The following is a 17770-nucleotide window of genomic DNA, read 5'->3' as shown; positions in this document are numbered from 1 at the left end:
GACTAATATGCAATGAACAGCTCCACAATCATCTCTGTTACTACACCCCATTGTTAACTCTTCTGCTAACAAAGAAGCACAGAGATGCACGCCTAAAATTTGCTAAGCTTAAATCTCTTTGTTTATGCTTATGAATATACACTTTTTTGTTTAAGTACAAAGTCAAAAGACTGTGTGTAAATTTGAAGTGTATTATGTCTAGTAATATAACAGTGTGTTGTTATTATTACCATTAATTGTCATGACCGTTGTCATAATGTTTGATGTCATGACAGCTAACTAGAATTTATTTTGCAAAAATCAGCATGTGACATAAGCTGTCATGATATCAAGCATTGTGGCATCTGAATAGCATGACAGTGTTACATTACTAAACAAAAATTGTCATGACAACTCAGGACAGCATCTTTAATGGCATGTTTATGGCATGGTTATGTCAATGCTATGTAGCAAAGTTCAAGTATTAGGAAGTGTTAGGAAATTAATTCAAGTGTTAAGAAAAACTTTTGTAAAATAATGTTTGATCACAGCCCACACTAGTGAATCTACCTTTTCTTAACCCTTTTCTCAACTTCCCATTAGTGATGCAGCAACTAATTGGCAATACTGGATTTTGCACAAAAATGAAATAACAGTTTTCTTTAAACTGATACGAAGAAAAAAAAACTAAATGCAAAGGAAAAAAGAGAGAGTCTTTTACAATTTGTGATGAGTACTTCAAAAGTAATAATGTAATAATATATAATATAGTATTCAGTTTCAATCAACTACAAATCATCCAAAATTACACTAACAAAATACCATCACTTAAGTTTTTTCGATCCCATTACTGAATAATTTATAATAATTGCTGAATAATAAGAATAATAACTTTAGAGTGATAGGTCAATCATAAAGCTGTTTTTTTTAGGAGTTAATAGAGAGACACCAGATAGAAGTGAATTTATGTCATGTCACATTCCCAGACAACTTAAGAGATGTCTGTTAATCTTACTTGGCTCCTTAACCTGTACAAAAGCAAAATCAGGAACATCTCAAGAGAACAGAACATTCTCACTTAGTGTTATTCAACTGTCTGCAACAAATGAGAATGAAATCTACTGTTCTGTACTGTTCTGCACAAGAATGAAACATACACAGCATGTACTTGTCATAAACCTAATCACTACTAGTCATTTAATCCTGTAATTGTCTAATTTATCCCAAAGTTGAAGTTCAGTCTTTTTCTCACATGCAGCGTTCACCCTCAGTGCCTGTATGTTGATGCCGGATGCTCTTCATGAGATAGGAGGGCACTTTAAAGGAGCTGACGTCACCATTTAGAATGGAATAAACCTCTGAGGTATTTGCTCAGAGGAAGGTAAACAAAACAGAACAAAATTGAAAACATCCTGCATTAGTCAAGTCAAGTCAAGTCAAATTTATTTGTATAGCGCTTTTTACAACTGATGTTGTCACAAAGCAGCTTCACAGAAATCCATTAAGGACAAAGATTTAACATGAAATGTAAATCCTCCAGGTGAGCAAGCCATTAACATCTGGCCACCTCTGCAGTATAGAATAGATTTACTTCTCAGCTTTTTCCCTCAGGTGGTTTGAAGAGAAATGCCGTAGTAGGGTTTTATCTGAGGTTGACATTGAGGTAATGGAACAAGAATGGAGCAAATATAGTTCTGATGTTACACTAAACTATCAGAAAATCTGATCAGGCGAACCTATTCTAAAGCACATGTTTGCGTGATATGACCATCTTAGGTCACTCATGTTATTAATGGACTGTGTTCACATAGCACAGTCCGGTCCCAGGGTGAACACAGGAAGGGCAATGGAGGATCAGGCACAGGCTGCTTTGATCAGATCCACAAAAGCAGGCCCTCTGTGTTTATCTTCTCTCTGCAGAGGGTTTTTTTTTCCACTGTCATTGATTGATTCAAAGGGCTCTCAGACAGGGACCTTATGGTTAACTTCAGACCTGAGAAGAAAGAACTGGGGAGTACTAAGCAAGAATGCCTGGACAGTATGTGGGGCTTTTAGAGCTAACACACAAGCTGTTAAGACTATGTGCAGCACACCACATCCCGCATTACATATAGTTCAGTGAACAGCCGAGAAGAGAAATGTCAACAATATGTCTGCTTATGAGACTTTGAGTATAAGAGGTCACAGCTTCCGCTTGGAGGACTTTCCCAGCACTCTGGATTTAGCCCAGATCTTCTTATGTAAACAAACAAAGGAGCTGTCTTGAACTTTACTATGATTTACATAGTAGAAGTGTGGGTAAGCAAACTCAGAAAAGTGGCACAAAATATCATGCCTCAAAGAACCACATTTTCTGTCTCTGTTATACACTACAGCACATTACATTAACTCTGTTTTACATTATGATTACAGTTATCTGATTTGTGTTGAGGAGGGTGGGGTCATGTTTAAACTTTTTACATATGTTTTTCTATTTTTATTTTCCTAATATTTACACAGTGACTGTAGGATAATCTCTTTTACTCACTGATACAGGACATGTTGTTGTTGTTCCTTGTAGTGTCCACTAGATGTCCTCATCAGCAAAGAATTTAATTAGAACAGTAAAAGATGAAGGTGCAGACTTACATGGTCTGATTTTTATTTCAATTCTCATAATTTTTAATGTGCTTTATCTTAAAATATGTTTTTTTTTCTGCACTATTCTTAAATCTGTCAGTCAGTTTGGTAAACATAATATATTTTCTTGGGCAACACAGTTTTGAAAATTACTTAAGGGCCTTTAACCAGTATTTTGTCATACATATTGCCTCATTTTATTTGCCCATTTTTGGTTTTACATACCCAAAACATTCATAATTAATTTTCACATGGCATTTTTCCAACTTTATCCCTTAGAATTAAGCAGAGTGTTTTTCTTACTGGGTTTTAGGAATGATATATGTAAATGAACTCTGTCCTGACTGGCTGGGCTTTATTGCACCTCAGTCAAAATCAGTTTGAGCTGAAACACTCCTTATAACATCAGCTTGAATAGGTGGAGCTAATCTGCTTTAGGCTGAACAGGCAGATATATATAAATACATTGGTTTTTGTGTCATCACTGAAAACAGTTCATATTTTACTGTTTTTGCAGCTTAGTTTCCATATTTGAGGGTGAACAGTTTGTTTAGAAATTTGAATCATGTTTTGCATACGCATCAACCTAATTTAAATCAAACAGAGAGGAAATTTGCTTGACCATGTTGTGGGCCTTTGAAGCCCAAAATCTGAGGTTGGTGGTCAAGCACAAAAAAGTGCTTTACTAAATACCATCTTCAAACAGGACCTCCAAGCACACTAGATACTGAGTGCAGTCAACCGTCTGTGCAGGAGTTAAGTGGATTTGTCCAGTTTCATCACACTGTTGCACGTACAGTCTTCAGCTTTGTGCGTCACCATCATGTGGTGGGATGTGTGATGGAGAGAGATAGAGTAGAGAGATAGAGGGAATACTGCTGGCCACAGAAAATCAGTGATAACATCTGTCCGCTACAAAGCCCTTATAGGTATTTGCCAATTACAGTGAACATGGAGGCTATGCATCCACGTGCAGAAATGCCTCAATAATGCTAACAAGCATAACAGCCAACTACTGTATGTGCATATTGTTGGTCTATCACCCTTTGTACCCCTTCAAAACTCTCACATATTCTGCAGTGAAACATCCTGGATCCAGGCAAAATAATGATGTCTGGGGGACTTTTTCTCTTATGAGATAGTACAAAGCTAAACGTTGACAGGAATAGTATTTGTCAGTGTAATTAGTTTTTACACATTGTGTAGCATATGCAGGCTATGACACATATATTATATTACCCCTGTAACTATGTTAAGAAGCCCTGTCAGGCAGTGGCCTATAGTGTTATTTGACGGAGATGACCAAAAAAAGGTTATTAAAATGTACTTTCTCTATATCAACTTGTTCTTACACTGAAAATATAACATCTCAGTGAATTATTCAAAGAAAAGTCAAACATTTGTATACTTGATGATGGTTATCTATAACATTAACCCGGTAAACATGTATAGATCTGTGTTGATGTTATCTTTGTCTTAAGTAAGTATGGATTAATAACTTTAAAGACAGACCTCATATAGTAGCTTGTTCATTTTCTAAGGGTGTAAGCGATTTGCACCCAGTGTTAAAAAATTAAAAATTAACATTTAAATGAGTGTATTCAATATGCCCCTCTGTGTCTTCTGATGGTCTCTCATTTGCTGTGTTTTTGTAGAAACTTATACCTAAAGCTTAGTGTTGGATTCAGAACAAATTTCTGTGTTTTGTGTCAAGGTGATATGCCAATATGAGGCGTTTCAGTTTTTTGTACTGCTAATGCCTCAGTTGCAGTTTCATAAGATCACTATTGTGCACAAACACGCTATTATACACTCCTTTGTTTTGCATACAGACAGAACTCCGTAGAATCGAGACACTGTATCTTATAAAATATCCAAAATCGAATTAAATCCTTGTCGTATTTAAATTGTGCATCGTTGCACCCCTACTATTTACACTAAACACTTACAGCACGCATGGCAGTAAAGCACACTGAATGTGCTCAGAGGAAGACAGTGTTGTGAGTAGTAGCTCCAGCTGCAGTGAGCGGCCTGCTGCCTGCTGCTCATCCGCGCTGCACAACACGTGCCTGGGCTGTTACGCAATCCGCTAAAAAAAACTCAGAGCCATGTGTCAGCCTCGCGATTGGCTGTTGTACAAACAATCAAAGGTATTCGCAGCCAATCAGTGAGCTAGCGGGCGTCTCTCTCGCGCTGGGGCGGAGCCTATTTGTGTACTGTATCGCGCTTTGATCTCAAATGTAATCATTTCTACATTGGTTTGACATTATTGCTCAAATTATCTTGCAAAATCCTTTGGTTTGAAAGAATTTTCTTTCTGACTGTTTTCACAGCTCATTTCTGTTAAAGTCCCACATTGTACCTTACTGCAGTAAACATGTCTTTACTTTTCATTTCACTCACTTCATATCCGTCCTTCTCACTTCTCACTCCATTTACCTAAGAGTTCTTTGTTTTGAAATAAGCTTCATGTCGTCTTTCATCACTGTCATAGGAAATGTGGAAAAAAAACATCTGCTACTCAGCTCTCTCATCCCTCTGATGATAAGGAAAGGTTGATTTTTTTTAGCATTTTCTTTTCATTTATGATTTTTATTTTACAAATGACAAATATACACATTCCTAACAATATAGTCCCTTAATAGAACCTTTTCACATTACCACTCCTCTTGTATGTCCTATAATACTCTTGCTTTCTATGTGATAGATAGATAGATAGATAGACTATATAATGTTCTACTATAATGTAATGCTACGGTGTACTAACGCAGTTTGTTCAACATGGGAAATGGGGATAAACTAAATGTGATCGATTAAGTCACTGTTGTTTTTAGCCGTTTATGTGCTAATAAACTTCACCGAAGTCCCGCCCACATTGTGACGAGACGTTGCTAGGGGGAAGTGACGTCACGATGTTACGTTTCTGCGATACTCTGAAGGTAGGAGGCCTGTGACAGCTGGGGATCAGCCGCTACGAAAGGGGGGAGAGTGATCAAATCCACTCCCATCTTCATGAAAGGAGGACAAAATGACCATCAAACCTAGAAGAGCATAATCTACAGACTCTAAGCTTTAATCCAAGGCTAATATTGTGGCATTTTATTCACTGGTACATTAGAAAAGGAATGGTGAAAACTGAACTCCGCCGGAAGGATCTGAATTTTCCTCAGGGATTCGGGGGGGGTTGGAGTAGCGTAAAGTCAAAAGGACTGTAGGAAGCTTCTGGTTAACCAAAGTAATTTTTTGTTAGGGGACAAGTTTTCACATCTGAGTTGTGATTTCTTACTAATTGAAATCGCTGTACTGCTAGCTAGTGGGTAGGTGTCATCACAGCAATGGAGCTCCGAGTGGGAAACCGATACAGACTGGGCAGGAAGATTGGAAGTGGATCTTTTGGTGACATTTATTTGGGTGAGTATGAATTATACATAACTAGCTAGCTATCTAATTTGGTTACAGATGTATTTGTCTTGCTTGACCATGTTAAGTAAAAACCCTGTTTTTTTAACGGAGCTCTATGTGCCAGCTAGCTAGGTTAGGTAACTAACTAGCTACATCGATGTTTGCCCCAAACCTAGCTTTTCGTATCTTGTTCAGGTTGTGTTCCATCTGAACAGCTTGGTAGATATATAAATAGGAAAAATGTTTGTCCAAACATGAGATTGCCGGTTAGTTATGTCAAAATGTCATGTCATAAGGACGGGGTCAGTTCAGGTTTTAATGCCTTGACTAAGCCCACCAGTTTGTCTGCGAAGTTGTCTTTTTGCAGATTACTTCAGAAGCTTACTGTTACAAGCTGGCTACAGAATGTCTTGATTTATAGTCTTTCAGATGTAACATATCAAGTTCTGAAGTCATCATATTATTTGCTTAAGCCATATCCTGTGTATACCTATGTGTCATCTGAAATGACATCATTGACAGTAACACATTTGGTGCTGGATTTATTTAACCCACATGTCCGGTCTTTTCAGCCGTGGACTGACCCATCAAAAGTTTCTAACCCGGTCATTCGTTATTTGGAGCACAATCCCATAACACTATAGTGAGCTTTACCTGTCTAGACAGGTTTCAAGAGAAGCCATAAGGCCACACCAGTCCTTGATGTCAGCTCAGCTGATTTGGTTGTGTGTACATAGAAAAAAACCTGAGTGCCATTTTATAATCATATGCATGTCATCTTGCTGTAAATGGCAAGTGTGGTTGTTCTATTTATTTAGATTATGTTTCTTTTCTTGTAGCACCACTGTCCACTCTTTCTATTTTGCTCACACATTATGGGGGTTGTGTATGGAAACAACTTTGCTGAAACTAGTGTTTAAGAATCACTGGCTTTGGTAGATATACCGTGAGCCAGAAAGGAACTTAATGATAGTTATCCATTATGGATGCTAATAAACTGAAAAAGCACATAACATGTTGTGCTCTAATTTGCCTTGATGTCTTTAAGCTATTGTTCCATGTTGCAACTCAGGATTTCTGCCATATAGCAGTTTATACTAGTTGTAGTTTAAACTTTAGGCAACTGACAATGAGGAGGTTTAAAGTAAAAATAAACAACATGGTAATATAGATACTTTCAGAATGTGATCAGTTCATCCTTTACTGTCTGCTCCAATGATGTTTGTCTGTATTGTTACAAATATCAATTTTTTTTTGATAGACAGAGAACTCACTTAATACAGCTCTGACAAAATAATTTGAATGCAATGAAATTAGTTCTCTTGTTTTGATAGTGCTGTACTGCGCAGTGTTTGCAGTCCCTCCTCCCTCAAAATATAGGTAGTGACGTCCCAGTTCCTGAATGAGAGTATCCAACAAGTTAATTTTGTTTTCATCTTCAGAAACAAGGTGCTTCAAATTTCAAACCGAGGGGCAAACCAGTACTATGAAGAAAAAGACATTTCAGTCTACTTCATTTTCTATAATTTATTTTCCAGTCCTGTTTGTTTTGGCCAAGAAGAGTTATCTGAGTGGCCTGGATAAGAAACAGCTTTTTTTGGTAAATCATGGGAAATAACTATCATAGACTTCTTAAGCAGTTTAAGATCAGAGCCAATATTCATCAAGCATCTGAGTGTCCACCTAGTGTTATGTTGATTAGGATACAGAGGGTGGAAACTGATCCCTAATCAGCAGTGCTACACCCTCTGTTCAGATCATTGCAGATGTTGAGTAGGGTGTGAGTGAAATGGGAGTTGGTGGGTGTGGTGCTTTTTCCCCCAAAGACATTATGTTGTAACGACATCTGCATGCTTTTTTTCACTACTCTGCACCTTATCAATGGCAAGTGGGTTCTATTTGTTGTTTTTCTCATTAACTGCAAGCACTGAATAGAAGTCCTGTAGCTCGCTTATACCAGTCTGATTGAATTTGTGCTGAGCTTTCATTTGCAAAAAGTTGTCTGTGCCAAGCAAGATCCTACCTAACCAAGTGCTTGTACAGACTGCCACAGTTGGGTAGTCTTTCACAGAAGCGTCTTCCTTATTCATGCCTTTCCCTTTTTGCGTTAGCTCCCTCACCACTGGGGTTTCCCAGCAGGTCTCACACACGCGTCACAGGGCGATGGGGGAGGACGCAGGTGTGTGACTCACCCGGAGACCGATTCCTTTGCCTTATTTATCCAGAATTCCTGCTCCCTCGCACCACTGCTTTAACATGCTGCTACTTACATAACCCTACTGTATTTGGAAGGTGCTAGCTTTATGCTGTGAAGTGCCCATTCAGTGACAATCAGTACGAGCATCACATGCTATAGGCGCTAGTGGGCGTAGAGCCTCTTTACATCTTATGCAACTGTGTCCTTTGATTTTGGGCCACTCGTTGTCTTTGTTGAAAGTCCTGCTTATTTTAAGTTTAGAGTTCAAGTTTGCTTACTGTTCAGGACAAAAAGTTTCTTTGGCTGTTGAATTGTACCATATGGAAACAAGTTTAGAAGTCTTATTTCATAGGGTTTTGTTATGTAATAGGGCTCGCCTGTTATTGGTTGTCGGTGCCTCTGGAGCTGTGCTACAGCCAGGCAGCACTGTGCTGTTTATATTGCTTTTAGATGGGGATGGGCTTTGACCTGTTCACTGTTTCAATGAGAAAATGCTTCCATTCAAGTGTATATCTAATAAAAGGCTCCGTGCATATTGCAGGAACCTGAAGCCTCTAGTTAGGTTAGGAGCTGATAACGTTAGAACTTGTTTACATAGCTACTGAGCAGGAAGACAGGTGGTTGTTTGTATTTGAAACTCCCACTGCAAACCTGAGTAACAGGTCTTTAAGTTTCTGGCAAAAAAGTAGGAGGCCTAGTTCAACAGTTTCCTTTACACACGCTTAGATTTCACAGGGTGAATTATGATTCATTTTAATTAAATGACTAATTGCAATTATGATTAATTAGTCAGGCACAACACCAGGATTTAACTGAACATCTTTGTTTTCATTAAATAGGTGATATAAGTTCACTGATTCATGGTATTACCTGTGTTCAGTCAGTTGGTCATTGGCCTACGTTTGAACATTTTTAAGGCTGTTCTATAAAAGATGAGCTAGCCTGATTTTATTCTGTGTATAAATATTAATTCACAAAGTCAATTTATTGTTTGGTAATGACAAATAATTAAGTTCAAGACAGTTAGCTACAGTCTCTTGTAGAGATGTATTAAAAAAAAAAATCAAATGTGAAACTGTGTGTCAAAATTGAAAACTGTATCACAGCTATGCTAAGGGTCTGTCATTTGTCATCTTCATGGAAACCACTATTGATCAAATCTAGGCATCTAGGCATCTAGGCTCATCCTATCAGAATAAAGTGGCCCAAGAGGGGGAGGGGCTTATGTTATGCACACACCAGTGCTCATATGACTGGGCTTGTTATTAAATCTATAACAGATTCTAGGATTTAAGGGTGTCTTTTGTTACAGAGCGGTGGAGCATGCATTGAAAAAGTTCTGTTGGAGAACTTTTATATCTCTGAGCCAAAACAGACTGTGTAATATATAGTCAGATGTCTGTGGAATCTTTTTTTTTTCTCACAAATATCAGAAAATTATGAAATTTGAATTTTGACCTTAAAACTGAAACTCATGGACTGTGAAAATATGTGGATCATTTATGCCCATAGTGTGCATCCATGTAAGCTGAGCGCACTTTGCAAACATTAACATATTAATACATTCAGGGCACGTATTCAAGAATTCCTTATTTTTGATCTATTGGGAAATGCTTTGTATCGAGACACCACGATGTCGTATCAAATAGAATTTTTTTTTAATTTTGTGTATCATTACACCCCTTGTCTTTAGTGAAGACATGCTTTCATAGCCTGGTCCGCTGCGCTATTAGGTCACTGTTCCAACTTTTCAGTCATCCAAGTGGAATCTCTCCACGCCTAGTAGAAAGGCTTGCCATCTCGATTGAGATATAGGCAGTGACCTCTTTCAGTGTCCTAACGAGCCTCTTCTCTCTCTCCTTTTGTTCTTTCCATCATCCCACCTCAGGCACGGATATTTCTGTTGGGGAAGAGGTAGCCATCAAGCTGGAATGTGTGAAGACGAAGCATCCACAGCTCCACATAGAGAGCAAGATCTACAAGATGATGCAGGGAGGAGGTGATGTACAAAATTTCTGATTAAAAAAAGCTTTAGCATTGTATAGAATTGCCAATCATGTATGGCCATGTTCAGATCGGGTGAAATTTGTTTTAAATTTAAGTGGTCAAATGTGCATGTAGCCTCTTAATGGGAAGGCTCCGGAAGGTTGATTGGAGTATTCTAACGTGTAATGTTTTTGTGATCTTCACCCTGCAGTTGGTATCCCAACCATAAAGTGGTGTGGTGCAGAGGGGGACTACAATGTGATGGTGATGGAGCTGCTGGGACCCAGTCTGGAAGATCTTTTCAACTTCTGCTCCAGGAAATTTAGCCTCAAGACTGTCCTACTGCTAGCTGACCAGATGGTGAGACAAACATCACAGAACAATAATAAAACTTTATGGGAAATAAGAGGAGCTTGTTTTGTCAGTGTAAAAGAAACCGGAAGCACAGAATGGAACTAACAGAAAGCTTGTTGTAGGTCTTACCCTCAGATGGACGTCTACATAAAGCAAACAATCCCTTACTATTGTTTTCTACAGATATATATATTTTTTATGCCCCTGTTAATAACTCAAGTAGTTGTGTTCTTAAAAGTATCTTGAATACTCATCCATTTCCCCCTTAAAGCTAGGATCAGTTGTTCAAAAAAAACATTTTATACCAGGTTTAAATTTGTTTAATAAGCCTTGATGCTTTCAGAACGACTTTGATGATTTGGCACTGTTTCATTAGTGTTAGTATTGCACAACGGAATTACCCCATTTCGATGCAGCATGTCATGACACAGGTCTACCTGTTCTACCCACAGATCAGCCGTATAGAGTACATCCATTCCAAGAACTTCATCCACAGAGATGTGAAGCCTGATAACTTCTTAATGGGGCTGGGGAAGAAAGGCAACCTGGTCTACATCATTGACTTTGGTCTGGCCAAGAAGTATCGTGATGCCCGCACGCACCAGCACATTCCATACAGAGAGAACAAGAACCTGACCGGCACTGCCCGCTATGCCTCCATCAACACTCACCTGGGCATAGGTAAAACATAATTAGCTTCCCACATTTACTATGCTCTCATGTGGTTAGTTGGTAGCTGTGCTGTTAACTGGCACCATAAGCAGTGGCATAGATGCTGATCTTTCTGTCACAGCACAAGTTATAATTCTATATTTAAGGCTTAAATTCATAGCAAATTGGTCATGTTCATTTTCCCATGGGTTTTGTATTATCTTTAAAAGCATAGAGGTTGAATCACTACATTCATGCTGGAGCGGTCATGTGTACATTTTTTTCTTATGGGGAGCACCACTATGTGGGCACACGTGCAAACACTGGCTTCCCGTGACGTGACTGCCTGTTCATGCGAATTATAGCAGTGGACTCGGAGCTCTTCTCTTCAACTTCCATACTTACTCTAGTGTGTATCTGCATGTGTCCACAGAACAGTCCCGACGTGATGACCTGGAGTCTTTGGGCTATGTGCTGATGTATTTTAACCTGGGATCGCTGCCATGGCAGGGCTTGAAGGCTGCCACCAAGAGACAAAAATATGAACGCATCAGTGAGAAGAAAATGTCCACTCCTATTGAAGTGCTTTGCAAGGGCTACCCCTGTATGTATTTACCCTACTACACTTTTTCATTTTTTTAGTCTAAAGTAGAGTTGTTGTCAGAAAAGCTTCATAAGAAAAGCTGCAAAAAGAGTGTTTTATACTCTTTGACCGTAGAGGCTTTTAAATTGTATTTGTTTGCCTCCCTCCAGCTGAATTTGCTACATACCTCAACTTCTGCCGCTCACTGCGTTTTGATGACAAACCTGACTACTCGTACCTGAGGCAGCTCTTTAGAAACCTGTTCCACAGACAAGGCTTCTCATATGACTATGTGTTTGATTGGAACATGCTCAAATTTGTAAGTACTGTATGAAAAATAATTTGCTTTGTATCATTAGTTTGTTATTTGTGGATGTATTATCATTTTGGTCGTAAGACAGTAGTATAGTAGCATATTAAGCACCGTACAAGCTTAAGGAGATTGTTTAGTGTTTAGAGTATCGTGTGCAGTGTCAGATCATTCCCACTTGCCCCTCCTTTTTTGGATCCTTTTTCATAAGTAAGGCACCTGTACAGAATCTATAAGTCTTTGTTTCTTCACATTTTCTGTAAGGGTGCTAATCGCGCAGCAGAAGAGGCTGAGCGAGAGAGGAGAGACCGGGAGGAAAGGTTGAGGCACAGCAGGAATCCTGCCACCAGAGGCATCCCTTCAGCCTCGGGCAGACCCCGCGCCACACAGGATGGCGCGCCTCCAACACCCCTCACACCAACCTCACACACAGGTGAGTGTGTACATGTTTTCGTTGCTTTGTTTTTAGGAATGACCCGAATAATTTAAATACTTGAGTATTCATTTGTTACTTTGGTCTTTGATTCTCTGTTTAGTATTTGGAAGCCTCATCTTTTTAAAACCACATCTATTGTGGCCTAAAAATGTTTTATCAAGAAAAAATCTTTAGATATAACAGTGATTGTTAAAATATATGTTTATGATAATGTTACATAAGTGGTTTCACTGAATGTGCTTTGCTTCAACAAACTGAATCACTTTCCATGTGGCCATTGAAGCTGAAGAGTAAAGATGCCTCAAAGAAATCACGTGTGAGCACTTTAAATTATTAGACGTTAGGTAAGCAGGCTGGTAAATCATGTAGACTCAACAAGTTTGATCAATTATCTTGGACACGTACGTATAGTAATCCTTATCTGAGTACCGCTGTGCATCCAATCCACACTGCTTCCAAATGACAGGAAATGGGTGGATGCTTCAGATGTGGACAGCTTTTTTTTTCCTCATTGTTCTTCGAAATAAATGGTACTACAGCTGTTTGACAGCACAGGCAGCTGATCTTTTATTTTGACAAAATCTCAAGTGTTTTATCGCTGTATCGGACAACAATCTCCTTTACACACTGCTAATACAATGCAGGAGCTGCTCTAAAACCATCACACCAACAAGGTCATCACATTTAGGTAAATTATGTTTTAAATATGCTTTAGAGCACTGTACAATATAAGAATGTGTGCTTTGACTGGATCTCTGTGCCATTTACACTTCATTTACGTGCAAGTGAGGTGGGGGTGGCATGACAGGTCTGTGGGGTTTTATGGACATAGGACACGCGACTAACACAGCAGCCAGTGTGGGCTGTAACATTAATTAAAATGGAAGCATATTTGTCCCATCAGACAGATGACTAAAAAATGCTTGAAATATTATTGGACTTAAGAGTGGGTTTGAGTTCGAATGTTTAATTACTTGTTCGCAAATTTCAGTGAGTATCTAGAATCTGTAAAATGCTGTTTGGGCCAGCCCTTGTCATTTTCCATGATGCGTTCAAGACTATAACTATTTCTTTAAAAACTTTTCTGTTCTCATGTTTTCTCAGCAAACACATCCTCGCCACGACCTGTAACCGGTATGGAGAGGGAGCGGAAGGTCAGCATGCGGCTGCACCGCGGTGCTCCTGTTAACGTCTCCTCCTCAGACCTGACAGGACGGCAAGATACCTCCCGCATGTCCACCTCGCAGGTACAACCTAGCCCGGCGCCCGAAATGCCCACAGGACGCTCCGGCCCCAGCACATAGGGTGCTTCAGCAGAGTGGTCAAACCCTTAATAAACACTAGAGCCAACCTAACATATGACTGTGTGTCTGAATGTTCCTTGAAGGGTATTTTTACTGGAAATGGGACAGTTCTCTTTTTGGTGCAGTGTCTTTGTAAAATGAGTGGTGGCAGCTTATCTTTTAAACTGTCGCAGTTTAATTTGTGTCAAGCTGGGCAACCAACCTTTTTTAAATATCTAAGTTATGGATAAGCCATATTTGGAAACATCTGGTTTCTTAGAACATACCTTGTTTAACATCATTAATTTTTTTTTTTTTTTTTTGAGACAAACGTTGCCTCCAGGTGCTATGCATCCTTACGTAGAATGTCAAATTTTATACAGATATGTGTAAGAATTTATTATCCAATGCCGTAAAAAGTTTTTGGATTGGATATGCTCGATTTAATTTCATTTACATAGTTTTTCATTATTGCACAATTCTTCTCTGAGGAAACTTGCATAAATCAATCATGGCATAAGAAAGGGTACTATAATGTTCTCTTTCTTCACTTTAGAATAGCATTCCCTTCGATCATCACGGCAAGTAGCTGCTCGCCATGTGCTTGTGTAACGGCAGCAGCACCAGGTAAGTTTGAGTATCTTATCGTGTATAACATGGATTACATATTAATTGGTTTTCGGTTTGCTTAAAACACTCTGTTTAAGATTAATTAGTATTCTGCTCTTCTTGTTTTAGATTCAGACTACATGTCCCAGAAGCCTCCACTCTGCAATATGGAGTGCAGTGGTTGACCCACCTGTACGTGGCTGATTGACGGCTCTTGTCTAACACTGATAAAAGCAGGGCAGTCGGTCTCTCTTCAATCGACAAAACCAAAATGGTTCAGAACCAACTTGACCTCTTTGTTAAGGGTCTCTCTCTCTTGCTGTCTCTTCTTCTGTCTCTTACTCTATCTTTTTTCACTCTGGTATATACGATATGTGCACATGCAGAGGATTGTGAGAACACTTCTGTCAAAGGAGATGCTTATAGACTGTCCCAGCAGAGACTGCATCAGCCAGCCAAACTCCAGTGTCCTCTACACTGGTGTCTGTCTTCATGCTAGCACATTCTCTAAACATCAGCACCGATTCGCTGATTCTTTTCCATCCATGTGTTTTAAGGTTTTCCATCAAGACTTATATATTTAACTGATTTAACTGATGTACTGTATTTCTTTATTTTTTTAAAGTCTTTATTTCAAAGTTCCTCTTCCATAACAGGATCCCTATCTGGACTTGTCATGATTTTATTTGACCAATTATAATTTTATTATATTTTGATCGCCCATTCTGTAACTGGTGGGTGGTGTAAAATGGGTTCCTGTTGCATGGTCATATTGGTGTTTTAGTATGGACAGATCGCTAAGGGGCCAAAATCTCACTATTTCTTGCTCATGATAAAAAGATCATGGAGTGGTTTACTAATCCTTCCCTGCGCTGTACGTTAAGCAGGGCCTGTGAAGCTCACCAGTCCCCCTGTCCCTTACATTTAGCTTTCTTAACTGCTGTATATTACTGCCTTCCCCTTGTTGTATCTCTTTTCTATTTACAAGCTGTGAAAATTGTAATATATCCATGTAAATGTTTCCATTTTCACCTAATAGAGACTATGAACTAGCCACAAATCACCAACAATCTTGAAGCATTAGGTTTTTGGTTTTGTTTTTTTCTCATTATTTTGCACAATGCCAATGAAATGAAGTGCTGGACATCAGAGGGCTTACCAGTTATAAATCTAATGATCATCTTTTATAGCTCGATTGTTGACTATTGAAAGGCACACATCTGAGTTTTTCAATAGGGCAAGGAAAAGTAACATGCAAATCATTAGACGTTTGAACATGTTTGGAAATGATCGCCAGATGCTTGTTTGATGTAAACTGACTTTTCCAAGTCGGGGTTGTATTCAGTGAGATGATGAGGTGAATGGGGAGTCCTCTTTAAAGAATGTTCCAGCACTGATGTGGCTCAACGGATGTACCCAGAAGTTAATCCTGGGTTCTGTGTATCACGCTTCTCAGGGAAGGTTTGCTGATCTGAGCTGCTCTTCTTACTTCCACACGTTCAAATCATAATGAATAACAGTGGATTGGAAGGAGCTGCCCCTACATCAGTGTCCTTACTTTGAGATGTCTGATGCATAGTTCTAATGTACCTATTACATCTGAAGAGGGCAAATATCTAAGGCCTGAATGGGTGATTAGCATCACCCAGGTCTCTGAAGCCTGTGGCCATTTTGGGCTCAACACTATTGGTCTTGTGAAGTCATGCCAATCTCTGAGCCCTAGTAGAATTTGTATCACTGTATTTGTGCACCTTTTTTGTGTACATGTGTAAATAAATGAACCACTTGTATTATTTGATCTTTGATCTCTCTGTTATTTGATTGTTTGTAGAACAGTGTTGTAGCTGCATTGTAGTTGTTCTTGTGGAAAATGGAAACTGGGAGGGCAAAACATAATCCTGCAAGTCAGGTTAATGGAAGTTGCTGTTTTTTGGTATGGTGATTTCAATTGAATGTCATTTGTGACGATAAACTAGCCCTTTCCATGTCTAATACCATAGTAGATTAAGCATTTTGATAAATTAAAGAGCATGGTGTACAGATGACAGTTGTGCACTGCCCTCTGGTGGACACTTCATGTAACTTCATAAAAGTGCCGGTGGTTGTGAATACGCACTTGTTGACAATCAAAAGGCTATTATAATAAGATTCATTTGAACTATGTCAATGGTTCTCAATACGGTGCTCAGGGACCCCACCCCTCAGATGTTCTACATCTATCTCAACTCACAAGACATAGTGACTCTTAGGGACATAATTGCCCTAGGTTCCTATACCTATACAAAAAAATCGTTCATATTATCATTTTCTGTTTTTAAAACTAGTGCTGCACTCATTGTGTTCATTTGGCTCTGATACCTTAGGTTTTAAATGGAAACAAAAAGAAAACAGGAATAGTGGATCCTTCCAAGAGATTGTATGCTCCTGGTGGTGTCCAAAAAAGGAACCAGTTTGCAGCTCAGTGTTGCTTTCTGTCTCTTGTCACTCATAAAATCAGATTGCTGGATCTTGTGCTTTTCTTTGCTGGATGTACAGAATGTACATCGGCAGGTGGTTCTAACACCAAAAACAAAAGATTTCAAAAGCACGACAGCATGATACAGTGATCTGGAGTTGACGAAGCATATGATGTGAGAAGAGGTTGTTGTCGTGACAGAAGCCCACTGTGAGAAGAGGTAGCTGCCTGATACCCACAGTCCATAGATTATGGTACATGTGTGAGGACATTGGGCTAAAAAATAGAGCAGTAAACCTGATACTGGCAAAGTATTGTCCCAAAAGAGCACCAAAGAAGAAAGGAGTTGGGATACTGGAACTCCAGCCACTGTGATACCTGTACTGCTTGTAACAGACTAACTGGTCATTCAATGGAACTTCACACCAGTAACATGTGGGGTCCCCACAGAGTTACAGAGTGGGCCCTACATGTCCTAAATGTCCTTCTAACCATCCCAATAAGGAACAGGTCGAAGCCAGGCCGAAATGTTAGAAGAATGCGCATGACCGGTGCGTGACCGAGGGCCAATCCCATTTCTCCCCTTGCCCCTACCACTTGGCACTTACCCCTCGGTTTTGTGCATTCACGCCTAGGGGTAAGGTGTCACGATTTTTGTTCAGATAGAGAAGTAGGGTGAAACATTAGGGTTAGATGTCCCTCCAAATTAAGGTTTTTAGAGGCACACTCCAAACAGAGAGTTACGAGAAAAAAAACAGCAAGATGGCTGCACAAGCAAATAAAGAAACCCACAAATGTATCTTCTCCGTTAAACTGCTACACCATTTAAGGTGGAATAGAAAAATTCAAACAATGGGACCCAGGTCTTGCCAAACTGCACTGAAGGGGCACGTAAGTTTGCATCTT

At 39.3% G+C, this 17770-nt stretch overlaps 1 protein-coding gene across 1 annotated transcript; it reads left to right on the top strand.

Moving 5' to 3' along the window:
• The first annotated feature begins 5485 nt into the window (after nt 1–5485).
• On the top strand, nt 5486–16207 carry csnk1db (casein kinase 1, delta b). Its single transcript, XM_036572518.1, has 10 exons — nt 5486–6009; nt 10086–10196; nt 10395–10543; nt 10990–11218; nt 11622–11792; nt 11942–12090; nt 12346–12514; nt 13622–13764; nt 14357–14427; nt 14539–16207. The coding sequence occupies exons 1-9, from the start codon at nt 5934–5936 to the stop codon at nt 14387–14389; spliced, it is 1230 nt and encodes a 409-aa protein (XP_036428411.1). The 5' UTR covers nt 5486–5933; the 3' UTR covers nt 14390–14427; nt 14539–16207.
• Nucleotides 16208–17770: the final 1563 nt, after the last annotated feature.

This window comes from Colossoma macropomum, unplaced genomic scaffold (genome assembly GCF_904425465.1).
Source record: "Colossoma macropomum unplaced genomic scaffold, Colossoma_macropomum, whole genome shotgun sequence".
In the NCBI taxonomy this organism is placed as follows: domain Eukaryota; kingdom Metazoa; phylum Chordata; class Actinopteri; order Characiformes; family Serrasalmidae; genus Colossoma; species Colossoma macropomum.
The sequence above is the reverse complement of the archived record's forward strand: the minus strand, read 5'-3'. Positions and strand labels throughout refer to the sequence as shown.